This window comes from Mustela nigripes, chromosome 3 (genome assembly GCF_022355385.1).
Source record: "Mustela nigripes isolate SB6536 chromosome 3, MUSNIG.SB6536, whole genome shotgun sequence".
NCBI classification, from domain to species: Eukaryota; Metazoa; Chordata; class Mammalia; order Carnivora; family Mustelidae; genus Mustela; species Mustela nigripes.
In genome coordinates, this window is record NC_081559.1 from 153,166,250 (window position 1) to 153,186,115 (window position 19,866).

General features: G+C 36.5%; 1 protein-coding gene and 1 pseudogene across 1 annotated transcript in view; one reads left to right on the plus strand and one right to left on the minus strand.

Annotated features, from left to right (window-relative positions):
• Positions 1–19,866, minus strand: part of PIP4P2 (phosphatidylinositol-4,5-bisphosphate 4-phosphatase 2) — a 54,871-nt gene that overhangs the window by 1,581 nt on the left and 33,424 nt on the right. The window contains exon 5 of the mRNA XM_059394836.1: positions 12,665–12,717. Coding sequence (XP_059250819.1) covers positions 12,665–12,717 — 53 coding nt within the window. The remainder of the gene's footprint in view (positions 1–12,664; positions 12,718–19,866) is intronic.
• Positions 18,196–18,682, plus strand: LOC132014152 (nudC domain-containing protein 2-like; annotated as a pseudogene).

The window sequence follows — 19,866 nt, forward strand, 5'->3', positions numbered from 1 at the left end:
ACTAGCTTACAAACAGTGCTTGATGTTTTGCAGTTTTAACAGTGTATGTTTACTGTAGAAAATTTGGAAAATAGAATAAAAAATAAAAATGACAAAGAAAATTACCCATAATCCCGCTACCTTAAATAATTTTGACATATTTTCCTCCAGCCAATTTTTTTTGGTAATTTACCAACATAGTGTAAGCATTTTCTATGTCATTAAATGTTTTCAAATTGGAATTCCAATGGATGAATACAACATAATTTAGTCAATATCCTACTACTGGACACAGAATTTTCACTACTATAAACCAGGTAAACATCAATTAAAAACATCTGCTTAGTTTTCTTAAGAAAAATTTTTAGAATTAGGATTATAATATTCAAGAGATTAACTTTTCAAAATCTGTTAATACATACTGTAAGAATCTATGGGAAATTCATAAAATCATATACTGTTATCATGCTTCTCAAGTGAAGTTTTAAATCCAGTAGTTTTTAGTCATTTACACTTTTAATTTTTGTAATTTCAAAATGGTGTAAGTAGAACAGAGATCACCCACCCAAATTAGCACTTTCTTCTTTTCCTAAGCATAAATACATAAATATATCATATAGGAGGCACTGTATTAGTGAATGAGATAATGAAGTATCTGATTTGCTTTTGTATGGCCAGTCCAGTCAACATCACAGCTAGCACACAGTAATTGCTCAAGGAATGTATGCTGAATAAATGGAATACAGAAATGCATTACTTACTAGGCATAGTGTGAAATGTGTTATTCCAAAGAGGTTAATTTTGCATAACAGAAAAATGGTTTCCTTTAAGCTCCAAATATTTTTTTAAAAACTGCTGAATGATGTTTCAAAAATATATATTTATTTATTTATATAATATATAATATTACAAATATATAAATATAAATAAATATATATATATTCCTAAATTGTTAACCTGAAACATAAACATCTGGGTAACCTGGGGTCATCAATATAGTGTACAGCTTGCTGTGTGGAGTCACCAAGACATAAGATTCATTGCCTTTATAGTTAGCCTTAGACTACTTTTAATTTTAATTTCTTGTGCAGGCATTTGGTGATGTTCCCTGCCTTTATACCTCATCGCAGGCTATCATTTCTCATTTATTTACCTGTGTATCTGCTAATACAGATAATTAATCTGCTATGGATTACAAGACAAGTCAGTTTATTAGAATTATATATTAAATAAGTCAAAAGGTCCTAAATGAATATTGGAGCAGCTTTTCTGTGAGCCAAAGAATCCACTTTAGTACATTAATTTCAGTGCATGAATTCTCCTTAGAAAACCCATGCCCATTTTTCATCATCCAGCTTACACAATCGCTACCTCTGGGAAGTCTTCCCAGAAAAGAAATAACCTATTGTTACTCTACAACTCAACTGCTGTATTATCACAGGGACAAATGAGCAATAAGCACCTACTGCATCGATTAGGAAATCTCGTGGTGTCTGTATGCAGAATGTAGTACTGTTCTGCATGTGCTAAACCTCTGTATATGTATGAATACATACTAAACGATGCTTCTGTGACCTGCCCTTTTTTGTTTGCTTAACACTCTACATGAGATTCTTCCATACTTCTATGAGGAGATCAAACTTATTCATTTTCACAACTATCTTCCATTATACGAAAGCACCAGTTTACTCATTCTCCCTGTCAGTGGACAGGACAGTCAAGGGGTTTATTGCCTTGATTTTTGGCTACTATAACAAAGCTGCTTTGAACACTCCTTTATGTCTCCTATGAACATATGCAGGAATTTCTCGAACATATTCTTAGAACAGAATAGCTGGGTTGTACTGGAGACATATCTTCAACTTTAATAAATACTAAATTTATACCTTCACTATCTTGATATGAGAGCTTCCAATGTTCCACCCACACTTCAACACTCGGTATTGTTCTCATGCTTGACAATTTCATGGGTGCGAATGGTATTTTGCTGTGGTTTTAACATGACTTCGGGCAAGACTGAACATCTTTTCAAATGCTAGTTGAATATTGGTTTTCTTTATTAATTGTTTGTTCATATTATTATCGCTTTGTTTTGAGCTCTTTAGCTTACTGACTCACAGGTGATATTTACACAGTCTGCATACTATTCCAGGAAGCTATCTATTCTATTTATATCTTCTTTTAGTCTGTGGGTTTGTTTTTTAAAATCAAGATTAACCTTTACCTAAAAACTAAACAAGAGCCATTACTAAACAAATAGTTTTAAAATATTATGAAAACCCATGAAAAAAAGACTCGGCATCGGTTCTAAACCTGAAAAAGCACACTTTAGAAAGACTACTAATTTTAAACTCCTGCCAAACAATGACCTTAAAGTGCCAAACACAAAAAAATCTCTTAGGACCATTTTCCGAATAGGTAATTTGTCCCTGGCTTGGCCCCTCCCTTCTTTAACTATACACAAAGTCCTGCTGAAAGTATGCAGTTTTAGCTGACTTTACAATAGAATGTAACAATGTAAACAGGTTCTTAATATTGACAATGTTACCAACAGTTTTTTGTCCTTGTTGTTGTTGTTGTTGTTTTAAATCCAACAGTTGGTCACAAAGGTAAAGTATAACCAAGGCTCTTTTGTCGTTTCTTGATCATGTCTGACTCATCCAACCTTCAAGCACATGCAAGGGTCAATAGTTTTCAAGAAAGCAGAAGCCTGAGGCCACTTAAGAAATAGGATTTTGGGGTGCCTGGGTGGCTCAGTGGGTTAAAGCCTCTGCCTTCTGCTCAGGTCATGATCCCTGGGATCAAGCCAGGAATCCAGAATCCAGCCCCACATCCGGCTCTCTGCTCAGCAGGGAGCCTGCTCCCCTTCCTTTCTCTCTGCCTGCCTCTCTGCCTACTTGTGATCTCTGTTTGTCAAATAAATAAATAAAATCTTTTAGAAAGGAAGGAAGGAAGGAAAGAAGGAAGAAAGAAGTAGGACTGTGAGGTGAATCCATCTGAGTAAGAACTTTATCCTGCCACTTAGGGGAGGAGTGGGGGTGGGTACCACATGCAGGTGGATGTCATTCCAGCAGGGGGAGCTAGTAACATCCTGATAGAGGTAGTCTGCTCCTGACCCTTTACAAAGCTCCTTCATATGATACACATTTTAGTGAGTTCATAGATTGTCTCAAAATCATGGTTCACAGAGTGTGCCAATAAGAGGAAATTCTTGGTTCTTAAAAATTTTTAAACTACACCCACTAGGAATCTTGCAAACAGTGGGGTGAAAACCGTGACAGCAGTTTCAGCTCTGATGGCACAAAGATGCTACTGTCACTGAGGATTCTAGCCTGTGATTTTAAAATTTCATTTTAAATAACATCTTCTGATAATGAGTTTTTATTCACAAAATCTATGTAATGTAAGGTAATTCTAATACAGTAAAAATTATTAACATTTCCCTTTCAGGTTTGTACTTTCTTCTGCATTGTGTAGGAAATTCTTTCCTACCTGTTATAAAAATATTTTTTAAATCTTCTAAAAATATTAGATTTTATCTTTTCATATTTATGTCTTGATCCACAAAGGCACAGTCCTTATAATTTTCAATTTTTATTTTACTTATTTTGAAGTCAGATTATGTGGTGCACACAAACCCAGAATTTGTGGTTTTTTTTTAATTCACTCATTCATTCATTCATTCATTCATTCATTTTAAAGTAAGTTCCATGCTCAGAGTACCTCTTGAACTCATGACCCTGAGGTCACATGCTCTACTGACTGAGCCAGCCAGGCGCCCCTAGAGTTTGTTTTTTATGAAGTGACCATAATAATAACTCTTTTTACTCTAAAGCATATGAGATACTTAAGGTACCTACTAAAATGCTATAAGAGACATCCAGAATACAGTGGCTTAAACAGTTTATTTCACGGGTAGCCTGGGTGGCTCAGTCGGTTTAGCATCTGCCTTCTGCTCAGATCATAATTCCAGGGTTCTGGGATCAAGCCCCTCTTCGGGATCCCTGCTCCACATGGAGCCTGCTTCTTCCCTCCCCCTCTGCCTGCTGTTCCTCCTGCCTGTGATCTCTCTCCTCTCTCTCTCTCTCTGTCAAGTAAATCAAAAAATTTAAAAAGTTTATTTCTTACATATGAGAATTCAAAGGTAAATGTACACCTTAGGTTTGGTAGACTGCTCTGTTCTGTGATTTAACTGCTATTGCCAGACAACACAGGTGACGAATCTCCTGCCGCACATGCCTTTTCCAGACAAATGGAAGAGGGGAGAGAAAATTAAGACAAGTTTTGCCTTGGGGCGCCTGGGTGGCTCAGTGGGTAAAAGAAAAGTTTTGCCTTAACTGAAACACATGACTACAAACTTCCTCAAGAGAGGCTTGAAAATGTGGTTAGCTGAGTGGCCAGTCAGACTCTGAAAAGTTCTTCTGGTACAAGGAAGAAGAGGAGAGCAATCTGCTCTTTTAATTATTATTAATATTATTATTTTTATGTTGGTTAGTGTTTGTATGGGATCTTTCCTTTGGTGAAGGTTTTGTGATTTGATCTTTTTCCCATTTTTTACTCTCATCCTATGCTCTTGTATTTCACGAGTTTATTCTTCAAACTGCAAAAAGACGGACCTCAGTCTAGTCTGATAATTTGTAGCAAGCCTTGCTGACAGTTTCTGTCTAATTACATTATTCTGAAAGCTGATATATATATGGATTTTTCTGCTCTCTTATATTCACTTTCTGTAGTTTCTGTATTTCCTATGATTTTCCACCCTCTTTTCTGGACTTCTTGTGGATTGACTATAATTCTATTAATTTCCATTTTCCACCTACTATTTAGAAAGTTTTACAATTTATTTGTACTAATTTAGCAGTGACATGTAAAATTGAACATACATAACATTTAAAATCTAAAATTGTAAATCTACCCTCCCAATAAAAATAGGAATTTTAGAGAGCTTTAACTTCAAATATTCTGCTCCCATCTTATATGTATTTGTTCTGTAATATTTCGATTCTGTTATATTTTTATTTCTCCAAATTCATTGGCATTAATATTATCATTACTGTTATTTTTGCTATTTTATACAATGATCCTGATGACTGTTTACAAGTTACAAGATTACTTTTTATTCTTGCCTTGTAGAAATTTCTTCTGGGATATTTATCTATTTTCCCTAATTCATCCTTTAGTAGTTTCTTTGGTAAGGGTATCAAAATGGTAAATGTTCTCTACTTGTTGCTGTTGTTTGTGGTTCATTGGTCTGCATTTGAAAACACTTTTGTTCTGCCTTCATTATTCTACTATGGCTTAGATTGGTCTATAATACCAGTTTGACAGTTAATTTCTCTTAATAATTTAAGTATTTTCAAATTTATCTTTTGGGTTCCATTGTTGCTGTTAAGATGTTTGCTGACAGAACTGTTATCTTTTTTTATAGTTAAAAAATCTGTTTTGGGGAGCTTGGCTGGTTCAGTAGGTGGAGCTTGCGACTCTTGGTGTCTGGGTCTTGAGTTTGAACCCCACACTGAAAGTGGAAATTACTTAAAAAATTTTTTCTTTTAGAAAAAAGTCCGTCTTTTCTCTCTCTGCTTTTGGTATATTCTCTTCATCGTAGGTTTCCTGCAATTTCACTACAATGCATTTGCTTATTTTGCACGGATTTCACTGCTCTTTTTGAATGGAAGGGTTTGTATCTTTCATAGATCTGAAAATCCTTAGGGATTAACTCTTCAAATGCCCCATCTCATTCTTTGTTTTTGCCTTCCAGATCAGATATATTTCAGCTGCTCTCATATATATTTGTCGCAACACTACTCTCACCTGTGTGCCCCTGATGGATTCTGGGTAATTTACCTACCTCTCTCTTCTAATCCACAACTTCAGTTTTCAGCTTCATCTGCTACTTTACCTGTCCATTGCATTGTAATTTCTGTAAGTTTTATTGTTGCTTTTAAAATCTATCTGGTTATTGTTTTTGCTAAGAAAATGTGTTATTTTGAGACAACTGCAGACTCATGAATAATACAGAGAGATCTCTTTTTTTTTAATGCAATTTCTCCAATGGTAACAACATCTGGCAAACTCTACAGTACAGTATTATAAACAGGATATTGGCAATGATACAATCCACTGATAGATTTCCTGCTTTACTTATACTCATTTGTGTATGTGTGTATTTAATTCTACACAATCTTATCATATGCATAGTTTTAAGTATCCATCAGCACAGTCAAATACAGAACAGTTCCAACACTATAAGGATGCTTTTATAACCACACTTACATCCCTCCCACCTGCCTACCCTCTGCACCCACATTATCACTAATCTGTTCTCTATTTCTAAAATTTCACCATTTCAAAATGTTACATAAATGGGATCCTACTGTAGGCAACCTCACGGCACTTTTTTTTTTTTCATTCAGCCTACATTCATCCAAGCTGTTGCATATGTCAATAGCTCATTCCTTTCATTGCAGAGGTAGTATTTCAAGGTATGGAAGTACCACAGTTTGTTTAACCATTCACTCGTGGAAGAACATTTGGGTTATTTCCAATTTGGGTCTATTAAGAATAAAGTTGCTGGGGTGCCTGGGTGGCTCAGTGGTTTGGGCTGCTGCCTTCGGCTCGGGTCATGATCTCAGGGTCCTGGGATCGAGCCCCGCATCGGGCTCCCTGCTCCGCAGGAAGCCTGCTTCCCTCTCTCCCTCTCTCTCTCTCTCTGCCTGCCTCTCTGCCTACTTGTGATCTCTGTCTGTCAAATAAATAAATAAAATCTTTAAAAAAAAAAAGAATAAAGTTGCTATGAAAATTTGTATATAGTTTCTTGTGTGTGCTTGGTCATTTTTTAAAATTTAAATTCAATTAGCCAACATATCGTACATCATTAGTTTCAGATGTAGCATTCAGTAATTCATCAGTTGCGTATAACACCCAGTGCTTATCACTTCATGATCCCTCTTTAATGTCCATCACCCAGTTGTCCCATCTGCCCATCAATCTCTCCCTTCCTCAACCCTCAATTTGTTTCCCAGAATCAAAGAGTCTCTAGTTTTATCTGTTTTCTCATTTCTGTTTTTTTTTTAAATATTTTATACATGGCTATAGCACATTCTGTATCTAATAATTATATCTGAAGTCCTTGGGAATCTAATTATACTGTTTGTTTCTGATGCTGATTCTGCTTATAGTACCTTGTTTCCTCGTGTGATTGGTAATTTTTGTTGAGAATTTATTTTGGCAGTTCTTAATATAAAAAATTTGTAAGAATGGTTTGGGGTGGCTTCATCACAGAATTTTCATTTGCTTTTCCCAGGCTCCCTAGAATGATACAAACACTAAACCACATTAAATTGCTTTCAGAGGGGCGCCTGGGTGGCTCAGTGGGTTAAAGCCTCTGCCTTTGGCTTGGGTCATGATCCCAGGGTCCTGGGATTGAGCCCCGAGTCGGGCTTTCTGCTTCACAGGGAGCCCGCTTCCTCCCCACTCTCTCTCTGCCTGCCTCTCTGCCTACTTGTGATCTCTGTCTGTCAAATAAATAAAATCTTAACATACACACACACACACACACACACACACACAGAAGATTAGTTGGCAGAGCATAAGGAAGATGGATATGTGGGTTCAAAGTGCCTATGGACACCCAGGTTGAAATAACAATAGGGAAAATAGTGAAAACAGATTGCATATTTATATCTGAAGAGATCTGGGGTGATTTAGTGGCATATTGGTCAAGATTTAATGGCATATATATGACAGAGGAAACTATGAGAAAACCAAGACCTAGTGTGGTCAAGTTGCAACCCTGAAGAATTGCAATATTTAACTACTTCGAAGAGAAAGTGAAGTCAACAAAGGAAATATCAAAGGAATGTTCTCACATGTGGAATGAAAGGAGAAAGTGGTAGCTAGAAACCAAGAAAAGAACTAATTTTAAGGAAAAACCCGGAATGATCAACAGAACCAAATACTAGAGAGAAAAGCAGAATCAGAGGAATGATCAGATCTATAGAATCTGCAATTGGGATGTGAATTTTGTCAAAGCAAATTCCTCACCCCCTAGTGGAGCTGATGGCTAACTGCACTTCACCGAAGACAGAATGGGTGCCATGATCAAACGGAGGGATAAGCACGGAAAGGGACAGAACTGCCTCCCTCTGAGAAGAGAAAATGAAGTACGTGTAGACACAAGCAGTGGATAGCCAGGCAGCGAGAAGACGAAGGAGTTCATGGATAGCCTCAGTCCTATCAGGAGAGAGAAGGCAAGTCGTCTGCTGAGGCTGAGTGAGTTCTAGAGATAATTGCTTAGGAGAATGGGCGAGGGAGCTAATCAGAGACCCTTCAAAATGGAGTATCAAGCAAGGGTTTCACTGTGTAAAGCTCACATTTGGAAAGAGATAACCAATACAGAATTTTTTTCAGATGTCAGTTACTCGGTAAAGGAAGGGAGAAGCCGTGGCCATACTTATCCAAGATTGGTGGTTTGAAGAGTGGAGGAATATGAATTTCAAGGGATGAAGACGTAGTCAATCTAGCAAACCTAGAGTCTCTTTATATCTAATATGTTCAAACTGAATTTAGCATCTGTCTGCCAAACATAGTTCTTCTAAATGCTATCTTAGTGAATAGTTCTATAGCCTCTCAGATGTAAAGGCCTCCTCTACCCCCAATCTCTCTCATACCTTCACATTCAATCCTATCTATTCTGTTTCCTTAACATCACATCTACACTTTGACTCCACTGTACCTCAGTACCGATAGCTCCTTCTACAAGGAACCATCCTGCATTCTTTTTTGCATCATTCCCACTCATCTTTAATAACTTACTTCATATGCCACCTCCCAACCAGAAGCCTTCTCTCAAGTTGCCTTTCCCTCCAATCTGGGTTAGAGGCTCTTGAAAGCAGAAAATGATAGGTGAACCTCTTTCAAAGGATTTAAAACTTTATTCTAGTTGACTCTTCTCTTCCTTATACCCATAAGAATCAGTTCCCTGAAGACAAGATTATACCTTTTATTTTAAGCACCTATTACCTAGCACAGGACTACTTACTCAATTCATAAATAATTATAAAAGAAAGCACTAAAAACCAAAATAAAAGAAAGTAAGAGCCCACTATTGTTTAAAATGTCAGGAGATGACCCACAAAGGAGGATGTCAGTGATACAGAGAAATGATAGCCAATAATAACTATCATGGATTAAACCGCCATCTTTACCAGTCTTAAGTCTTTATAATAATACAGTCCAAGTACTACTTCAGAACACTAGGACTACAACTCCCCTTCTGCAGTGGCCACAAGCCACCCAGGTCACTGAAAGAGCAACCTCACCTTTAGCTCCAATGGAAAAAGAGTGATAGGAAAAAAAATGCTTTTTGGTCTCTGGATCCACTGGGGGAAGCTTTCCTATACATGTTTTGGGATGGTTTCATAGTAATGATTTAGTAACTCCTTTAATATAACATAGCTTTAGGATATTTTATACTTGTGTTTAAAGAAATAAAATTTCTGGGTGGTGCAGGGTTAAGCATCTCTCACTTTCCAGCTCATGATCTTAGGGTCATGGGATCAAGCTCCACTTCCGGCTCCATGCTCAATGGGAAGTCTGCTTGGGATTCTCTCTTCCCCTCTTACAGCCTCTCCCCCTGCATTCACATTCTCTGTCTCACTCTCTCGAATTAATCTATTAAGAAAATTTTAAAAAATAAAAGAAGTAAGACTCCTTAGACTCTTATCTCAACAGATGACTCGTCATTTTGTTATGAAGAAGAACCTTCAAAGGGAAAACAAATGTAGATACAAGCCATGAGTTTCATGTGGTAACAGTATCTTTAGTCAAATAAGTAATGGATGCCCTGAACCCTCCCATGTTTAGCATGTGATTCCAATTCCATAAACATCCCTTTAAGAATGATTTTAAGCTGACTTATTCCATGTGCATTTCTATGCAAGTTGTTCCTTAAGTAATTGATATAAATTCTTAACATTAGGGGCGCCTGGGTGGCTCAGTGGGTTAAAGCCTCTGCTTTTGGCTCAGGTCATGATCTCAGGGTCCTGGGATCAAGTCCCGAATCGGGCTCTCTGCTTGGCGGGGAGCCTGCTTCCCTCCTCTCTCTCTCTCTGCCTGCCTCTCCGTCTACTTGTGATCTCTGTCAAATAAATAAATTTTTAAAATCTTTAAAAAAAAAATTCTTAACATTAATACACTGCCTTGTGATTTTTTAAAAAAAGATTTTATTTATTTGACAGAGAGAGATCACAAGCAGGCAGAGGCAGGCAGAGAGAGAGGAAGGGAGGGAAGCAGACTCCCTGCTGAGCAGAGAGCCTGACTCGGAGCTCCATCCCAGGACCCTGGGATCCTGACCTGGGCCGAAGACAGAGGCTTTAACTCACTGAGCCACCCAGGCACCCTGTCTTGTGATATTTTAACCAATTATAGACTATCTAGACATTCAACGCTTCTTTATTATTAGCAAAACATTGCCACTGTTCTAAAACAATGACGCAAGCAAATCACGTAAGCAAAATCCTTAACCTCTCTAACAGTTCCTCATCTGTAAAATGAGGGTTGTAATTCCTGCATTCCAGAATTGCTGGAAGGATTACAGCTAATACATCTCTGTAGAGAAAGGAACCATCACTGTGCTTAGCATACTATCTACTAATCACAGGAACTTTTTGCTATTTCCCACGAAATTTTTATTTATTTACTTATTTTACCTTTTTTTACTTTTTTTTTTTTTTTTTTTTTTTTTAGAGAGGGAGAGAGAGCATACTAGCATGTGCATGCATGCAGAGAAAGGGGCAGAGGGAGAGGCAGCGAAGCCCAAGCCCACTCCATGCTGAGCAGGGCCTCCCACTGGGTTTGACCTCACAACCCCTGAGATCATGACCTGAGCTGAAACGGAGAGTCAGATGCTTAATGGACTGAGCCACACAGGTGCCCCCTTCCATAGAATTTTTATCCCAATTTAATGTTCTTAGTGAAGATAATTGCCATTTAATTTTTTCATTTTTGTGAAAATATAGATAACACACAGAAATATTTATCATTCACATTCATATTCACATACTTATATGGGGGAGTGTCTCTCAAGTATCTATTTTTCTGTATATTGTTTGGGGTTATCCACTTTGCTTCTCCATACAGACTTGTACTGAATTCAACAAGGTTAAGAATTCAGTTGGTTAATTTCACAAATAAATTAAAAGGAAATGTCTGTTCCTCTGAAGCTAGAAAAATGCTGTAAAGAAGTAACTCTTACAGAGCTAGATTCGGTTGGAATTAGATCCAGCAGAGATAAAAGGAGAGATTTTGTTACATATACTCTACTCAGATACTTTTCAGTTCTTTTCTCCTAGAGATCATTCTTAAGATTTCCTCAAAATACGTAAGGTGTTTATATCATACTAAGGACGACACCAATTAAATTATGAACTCGTATTTTCAGTTTTTAAAAGCTGAACCGTCAAAACATTGCAGCTAAATTTCTTTAGCTCAAGTTACAATTCACACAAATAAGTGGAGAACAATAATCGCTAAATTAAAATTTTATCAACATAAATACTGTGCAGAAAGAGTTAATAGATAGCAGGCCTGAGATAGCTACCCTTAGAAAGGCCTGCTTTCAGGATTGACTTTGGCTGGCATCTGTGAACTTAAATAAAACGTTCCCACAATAACCTACCTGATAGGAGTGGATCACTGTGCCCAAATTGTCCGTGCAAACAATATGATTTATGCTGAATACCTGCTTTCCTTCTGAGAGTTTAGAAATTTGATACATGCTATGCAGGAGGTGCCTTGTGACCAACTCCAATAAAAACCTTGGTCACAGTCTCTAATGAGCTTCTGCAGTAGATAATTTTCACCTGTGTTGTAACAATTCCCTGGTGGAGGAATTAAGCCCTCCTGTGTGACTCTATAGGAGACGACTCTTGGAAACTAGCACCGGGTGTCTTCCAGACTTGGTCCCATGTGCCCTTTTTTTTTCTTTTCTGATTTTGCTTTGTATAATAAATCATAGCTATGAGTACAAATAAATACGAATTCTGATTAATCCTCCTAGAAAATCACAGAATCCTGGAGTGATCTGGGAACCCCCCCTACAGAGCTCCCATAAAATATCTTTAATCAAAGTATCTTCTATTTTTTCCCACATTTATATTGCCTTTTGTTAATTTCCTTAGGTACACTACTTGGGAATAGAGAAAAACATACTGAATAGTTAAGACAGGCAAATAATTATATACACTATGCTATCAGAGAATAATCTCACTGGACAGGACATGAAAAAAGTTAACAACTATCTAATTACAAACCTGCAAACATTTGGTATTTTTCTTAGATTACAGCCCATCTTTTAAATATAAATTTTAGATTATTTGCATAGATTATAACCTCTTAGAACATTTATAAATCCTCACCAGGTTACTGATAATTTTAGTAATTTCTTCTTAGAAATTGATTTCCCTTTGGAGAGTAATAATCAAGCCCAATCATTTTCATTTCAAAATGGAATATATTAATCACTTAAAAGATCCTTTTTTTTTTTTAGTTTTGGAAGCATAAATATATTAAACATGTATTCATGTCTTGTATGTCTTCAAATCAAAATCTACCAACGTGAGAATTCTGCTCTTTAAACTGTTCTCAAGTACCTCCCAGTAGCATTCCCAGTGGTAGAGAAACTTACATTTTTTTGCAGTGTGGGCATTTTGCCAGAGTGTTGAACCTCAGTTCCATCCACTGTAAATAAAAAGAAAAGATTGAAAAGAAAAACAACTGAAAACTATCCAATCTGATAAAATTTTTTTTTTAGTTCAAATGTTACCAGGGATCACAGCAGAAGTAACCCCCTTCTCACGGTTATAGGAGCTTTTCCCCTCAACACTTCTTCCACTCCCTTAAAATAAAGTTTGGGATTCTCCTCTGCAACAGTTCCCATGACTTGCCCAAGCTTCTGACGCAATCTAGGTTGGCTCTATTAATGAAATCCAAACGTACTGCTGTAATTACTGTCATTTCTTCTAGTCTTAGGTCTCAGTTCATTCTCAAGGAAGGAAAACATATTTCATGGACCTTTGAAAACATTTTGCCTTTAAATCTTGAGCACTAAGGGTGCCTGGGTGGTTCAGTCAGTTAAGCGTCTACCTTAAGCTTAGGTCATGATCCCAGGGACCTGGGATGAAGGCCAGAGTTGGGCCCATTGCTCAGCAGGGCATCTGCTTCTCCCACTCCCTCTGCCCCCTACCCTCCACCCCTGCTTGTCTCTCTCACACGCTCTCTCTATTGCAAATAAATAAAATCTTCTTTTAAAAAACCTTGAGGACTAGCCTTTGAAATATATGGATATTTAAATTCATTACTAAAATACAGCTATTTATAATCTAATTACATGGGAAACCCACAAAGTAAATAAACTAAACAAATGAGATATGGAGAGAACTCAAGTCAGGCAGGTCTCTCTGTTCTGTCCTTGCTTATTCTATGTAACAAAAAGATACTCCTAGGGTGAAAATTTTCTTCCCTGTGAATGTAGGTAATAGAATGAACTATCTTCCTTGTTACTGAGATACTTGAAATGGTTTACTGGTAGTGGGTTAAAGTCTTTGAAAGAATATGCAATATAAATTTAAAGTATATCTTAACCACAAAATGTATATTCAAAAGTGCCTTTTTCATCTTCCATTTCGCTTGCTTTTCTATATTCCTTCTTGCAAAGGTTCTATTTCCTTTATAGTTTTAGGAGAATTCCTTTAAGTACTTCAGTTTTATCATCAAAACAACTTTTCTTTTATTAAAATTAACTTCTGCTTATTTTGATTTGGAATCACTTTGGTCTCTTTCCGTAACTTTCCAATTCTAGGCATAGTAGGGTCTCAATAAATTATACATATCCAAATGTTTTTCACACAAAAGAGATTAACTTTTAGAAAGTATTTAATGCATACTTTTTTTTAATTTTTAACAATTATTAACTTAAAAAAAACAAATCTGGGTTTTCCTAGACTTCTCTTTCTTCACTTTCATTTGAAACCTCAAAGAAAGTTAGTTATGCTGCAAATGCTCTCTCAGAGTAGGCACATAGAGTCTCAAGATAAATGAAACTTTACATGAATGTTCACTCTCTTTTCAAAATGATTATTTTTCAACATCTGAGAATGCCAAACCAAGGCTACATTTTTTGTTCAAGCACCAGTAAATCTTTCTTTCATACTCACTTTATAACAAGTTAACTTATTGCTAAACGTATTCTTAATAGTAAACATGCCAGAATTAAGGTGCTAAACAAAGATTTCCAGAGTTCTACAGAATATTAAGTGAAGAATCCAGAAATCTTACTGGGCATTTTTTTTTTTTTTTTTTTTTTTTTTGAGAATGAGAGAGAACATGGGGAAAGGACAGAGGGAGAGAGAAAATCTTAAGCAGGCTCCATGCCAGCAGCACAACTCTGAGATCATGACCTGAGCTGAAATCTGACCCATCCAGGAACCCCTTTTTTATGTTATTGTAATTCATTTTAGGACAGTTGCTAAACTTATAAAGTCATTTCAAATTTTATTTATAAATAACAAATTTAGGTTGCTCATAGTTAAAAGAACCAAAGTAGTTAAGGAGGCAGTTATGAAACCCTTGAGCAAAGAGGAACTCAAAATCCAAGTTTGAAGCCTACTATGTTGGTATAGGAATTCCAGAATTTTTAATGGTCAACCTAAGGAGATGACTTAGTCCAGTATTACCATTTAATAGTGCTCTTCATTTCAGCATAGATTATGCACAGTAAATTGAATTATAACTAAAAACAGTTAAGACTTTATTATGTAATTAGTAAATTAAATAGCCAGCAACATAACACATTGGGTTTTGTTATCTCCAAGTACTCACTTAAATGCAGCAAACTAAGAAAAGCGCTTATTCTTAGAAATAATTTTGTCATACTCTATTCAAGTGATTGCAAATACCTGTGTTTATGAAAGGAAGTTGACTTACTACTGTTCTTTTATCTAAAGTGCAGCCTCTTCTCTCTTAGAATTTTATTGCCACAACTTCAACAGGGGAAAAAAGACCAAAATTATCTATTTTCTATCAGGAAGATTAAAGGCAACTTCTCTAAAACACCATCATTTTTAGCGGGGGTCATCCAATATTTGACTTATTTCTAACCATTCTATGTAACAGATAAACTTAGTTTCCCCAAGATACACTTTTTTAATCAATCTTAGAAGGCCTTAAGAAAGTTATACTGCTAAAAATGGATCCTTTGATAGTACCCTACTGGATTTTATTTCTTAATGGACACAATAGGTGACTGGTGTCATAGCTTTGAATTATTCACTTTAAAACTATTGCTACTCCCTGCAATCACACCAAATCATATGTCCTGTGTCCAAGTAAGGAAAATCTGACCCTGACTGAAGGTACTACCCAGGCTCACTTGAAAGCAAAGTTTGAATCATCATCGGTGATTCAGGTACATACTGTAGATTGTTTTTATTGGGGTCTGACAACCCCCCAGTCAGATACTTGTTGACAAAGCATCTGGATCTGCCTTTCATCAGCAAGAGAGAACACCTGCCCCCAAATTAAACTCCACTGTTCAGTGTCTTAAGAAACTTCTTCATTTTTCATGCAGGGCTAGCTAAAAACTATGTATTCCCTCTATTCTTCTTTTCTAAGCAATATTCCTCAAAACATTATTCTGGGGGCGCCTGGGTGGCTCAGTGGGTTAAAGCCTCTGCCTTCAGCTCAGGTCATGATCTCAGGGTCCTGGGATTGAGCCCTGCTTTGGGCTCTCTGCTCAGCAGGGAGCCTGCTTTCCTTCTCTCTCTGCCTGCCTCTCTGCCTACTTGTGATCTCGGTCTGTCAAATAAATAAATAAAATCTTTAAAAAAACGACAACAATATTATTCTGACTAGATGATGTCCTCAAAACAGTTTAGAGGTGAAAAATGTTTGTAGGGGAGCCTGAGTGGCTCAGTCAATTGAGCATGTGACTCTTGGTTTTGGCTCGGGTCCTAGTCTCCAGGTCTTAAATTGAGTCCCACCACATTAGTTTCTTTTCTGTGCTCAGTAGGAAGTCTGCTTGGAAATTCTCTCCCTCTGCCCCTCCCAGCTCCCAAAATAAATAAATAAACCTTTAAAAAAAAATGTTGTAAATACTACATTAAAACTCTTCTTGGATAGTAAAACTGGCACATTCTAAATGTGCTAAAGAAAAACTGTAAAAAAAACTGTGTTTAGTTTTTTATTTATCCTAGCATGGAACTCTTTATTCACATAGCACCTATTATTATCCTATAAAATGAGCGTTCTATTGATTGTACTTTGGAAAACGTGAATCTAACTTTTCTAAACATCCCCCATGGTTCCTGCCAGCTTGTGAAATAGAATGTGAGCAGTGTGAATTCATAGTAAATTTAACTTCAGCATTATAACATTGATATATTAGATGATATTATAAACAGAAGGTTGTTGAGGACACAGTCTATTATATTGTTCTGTTATCTTAAGCCATGGAAATAATTCTCTTTCCGGTCACAGTATTCCAGTAAACCCTCTCCTATGCGATCTTTAAAAAAAAAAAAAATCGTGAATACCTTTTAATGGATCAAGTTTTCCTCCTTTCATTGACTCTAGAACACGCACAGCTAAAATTCAAACTAATTTTAACAACTGCACAGGATTAAATATTAGGCATATTTATATTCTTAAATACAATTTATCCTGTTTTTCTGCCCTGGTTTTCCACTGTTCCTGATTCTTTCATATTTCCTTTCCAATGTCATTGAACTTTATAACTTGTCTCAATTGTTTCTAGGCCTCCTAAGGCAAGGCTGAAACAAGGTAGAGAAAAAGTAAGTGAATCCCACTAGTTAAAAGCTTGAAAGACAAAGAACATACTACAGAGGATATAAGACTTTGTGATCAGCATAATAATAAGGATAAGGCAAAATTCTTGAGTCAGAATTAAGAGATTTGCGGTCTATTTATTCTTTATGACACTGAATAGGTCTCATTAATCTGAAACTCTCATTAATCTGAAACTCTCAAAAGTAATAGCCACCCCAGAGGCATGTAATGTGTTCCCCTAACCACCAAAAACTTCGTTTTCTAGAAATTTTTAAATCATCTTTAAATACCGTGTATTAATTCAAAACAGCCTTTCCTGCTAAAGAATTAAAGATTTTAGATATATTTACTGTGCTAATATGCTAATATGATTCACTTGCCTGCACTAAATATTAAGTAAATGAGAGCTAGTTTTAGAAGTTGGTCTCTGGGTTGCACATTACTTTAGTAATTTTCTCCTAGGGTGAAAAGAACTAAACACATAAACTGCTTTTTGAAGTAATAAAAACCATGTCACATGCATTATCTTTTAACCTCTCCACTTGGATCATTCTCTAGAATTTACTGCCAGATGATTTTTAAAAATTAAATATGAACTCTTTAATGTCTTCTTGATTTTCCTTTTTCCCTCATTCCCTTGTCTACCCTATTGTCAGTATGTCAATTCTCTCTGAAAAGCTGGATGCTATTTCCAACAATCATCTTCACTTTTCTGGATAATAAAAGGTCAAACATCTAGTCTTCTACCTCTTCAGGGTTACCCTGATGCAATCCTTTCTAAATAGCACTTATATATACAGAATTAACTATAAAGCTCTACTAAGCTTTCTGTTACTCTTAGGGTAAAGTTACTTTCTCTAGGATAGTAATTTTGTGTGTGCATTAAGAACACTGCTATTTCCCACTGTAGTCTAAACACATTCCATGTAATTGTTGTTTTAATTGTCTTTGTTCTTCAATTAGATTAGAAAACTCCAAGAAGACAGGAAATGTGCCGTCCTGTTTCCCCAGCATGTAGCCCAGTGCCTGATATGCACTCAGTATATGCTTTTGAACATATGAAATCAACTCACTTAGATTGTGGCTATAAGATTATCCATGGCAAGGATTTAAAATATAAACTACAATTGCGCAAAATGCAAATATAATTACAGAGGGAAACTCTCTGAAGGAAGTTGAAATCTGTTTTGGAAGATTTTTAAATGGTATTTTAAATATAATTTGCTCACATATAAGAAAGAAAATAAATATATTTAATATATATTTAACTTAGTCAAATCACTTGATATCTATCAAAACCTACAGAGTCACCTATACTACAGTTAAGCAGTATAACCTCACTCTGTGCAGCTGTAGCTGGGCAGCTACTGGAGAATGTTGGCCCCATTGGAGGAGCTCAGTGGGGTGGTCCATGCAGGATGCCATGGGGCCAGTGCTACCAGACCTTGGAGAAGGTAGTCACTGAACTTCAGGTGCCTCCAGGCACTTGCGCCCAAGACATCCAGTGTGGCCTGCAGAGCCAACATGTGGCGTTGGCCCTGGGGGGTTGTGAGATTATTAAGGGTGAATTCTTTGATTCTATAGCAGCTGATGAGGGAACGTGACCTTGTCACAAATGGCAAGTTCTCATCCTTTTCATGGCTGGTCCATATTGTTCTTACAAAGACAAAAAGAGATCCCACAAATTGTTGGACTTCTCTTCTAGAATCTGAATATGCAACCTTGGGTATAAGACCAAATACTGAGAAAACTTACATTAGAGAGATTCCAGAAAGAAAATCCTGGTTTTGACTTCAGTGGAGCAGAAATCTCGGGAAACTACACTAAAGGTGGAACAGATTGCTCAAATCTTGAGAAATAACCACTACTTCTTCTCATTGCATTCTATGGATCCCAGCAGATGTTGCCAACTTAATCAAAGGCACAGATTATGTGGTAGAAGGAAAATGTGGAACAAATGTAATGGGTATGCAGGTTGTTTTCAATTTGGGATTATTATAAATAATGCTGTTGGCAACAACAACAACAAAAAAAGGAGAATGTGGATACCCGCAGTTAAGAAACTGCAAAATATCTTTAACTGTAGTTCTAAAAATTTCATTCAAATATGACGTGCATAGGAAACATCTTAAATACCGTGGAAACTATTCTACTGATAGAGAGTAACTGTTTTTTTGGATTTATGTTTTTGCTCAGCATGAAGTTTCATATGCTGCATTTTACTAATTTCATATTTAACTTGTATTTTTAATACAAAAAAATTAGGGTATAGATCATGTGAAATGACTGGGTACCTTCAGGGACAATTAAATTTTTCTTTCAGTAAGTATAATGCAAGAGTAATGTTTAATACACTTTTCTAAACAGGGAAAAAAAAAGCAGTATTTAGTAGTTTTCAAAAAGAAGTTTGTTAACTATTCCCACCAGCTATATCTAAGTTATGTACTTAGTCACTGACTTAATCAATAAAACATAAATGCAAGGAAGATTCATCTTCTCCTACTAGATTGGAAAAATCCTAGCAATTCTGATTAAATGTAGTAAATTAGATGCGTGCATTTCCGTTTCCTTTCCCAAACTTGACCAAAATGATAGGAAATGAATTTGAAAATGTATACTACCACATGGATAAAGAGGAAAAATGACCTCAATTTTTGGACAACGGAAAGTTAATGGAGACTTGGCAGCTGGCTTAGCGAAAGGGATACTGAAAGTTGAGGGCTGTCAGCAGAAAGCTATGTCAACGCAAAGCTGGTTCACACTGAAGAAAGGCAGAGCAATTCAGCTCCTGGGGCTACTACGTGTTTTCTAAGGTGGGGCTGGGAGTAGTGAGACAAACAGCAGTATGGGCTGTAAACTCTTCGCTACACACAAAACCAGAAAGCCCTCTCTCCCGAGTACATGCAAAAACAGAAGGATTTATCCTGAGAAGAAACTGGACTAGAGAGCTTGTGAACTTAGAAACACCAGGCATAGCAGAAGGCAAGAATAAAACATCCTAAAAAGAAAAAAACTAAGTTAAAATCTACGGTTTGAATAGTGGAT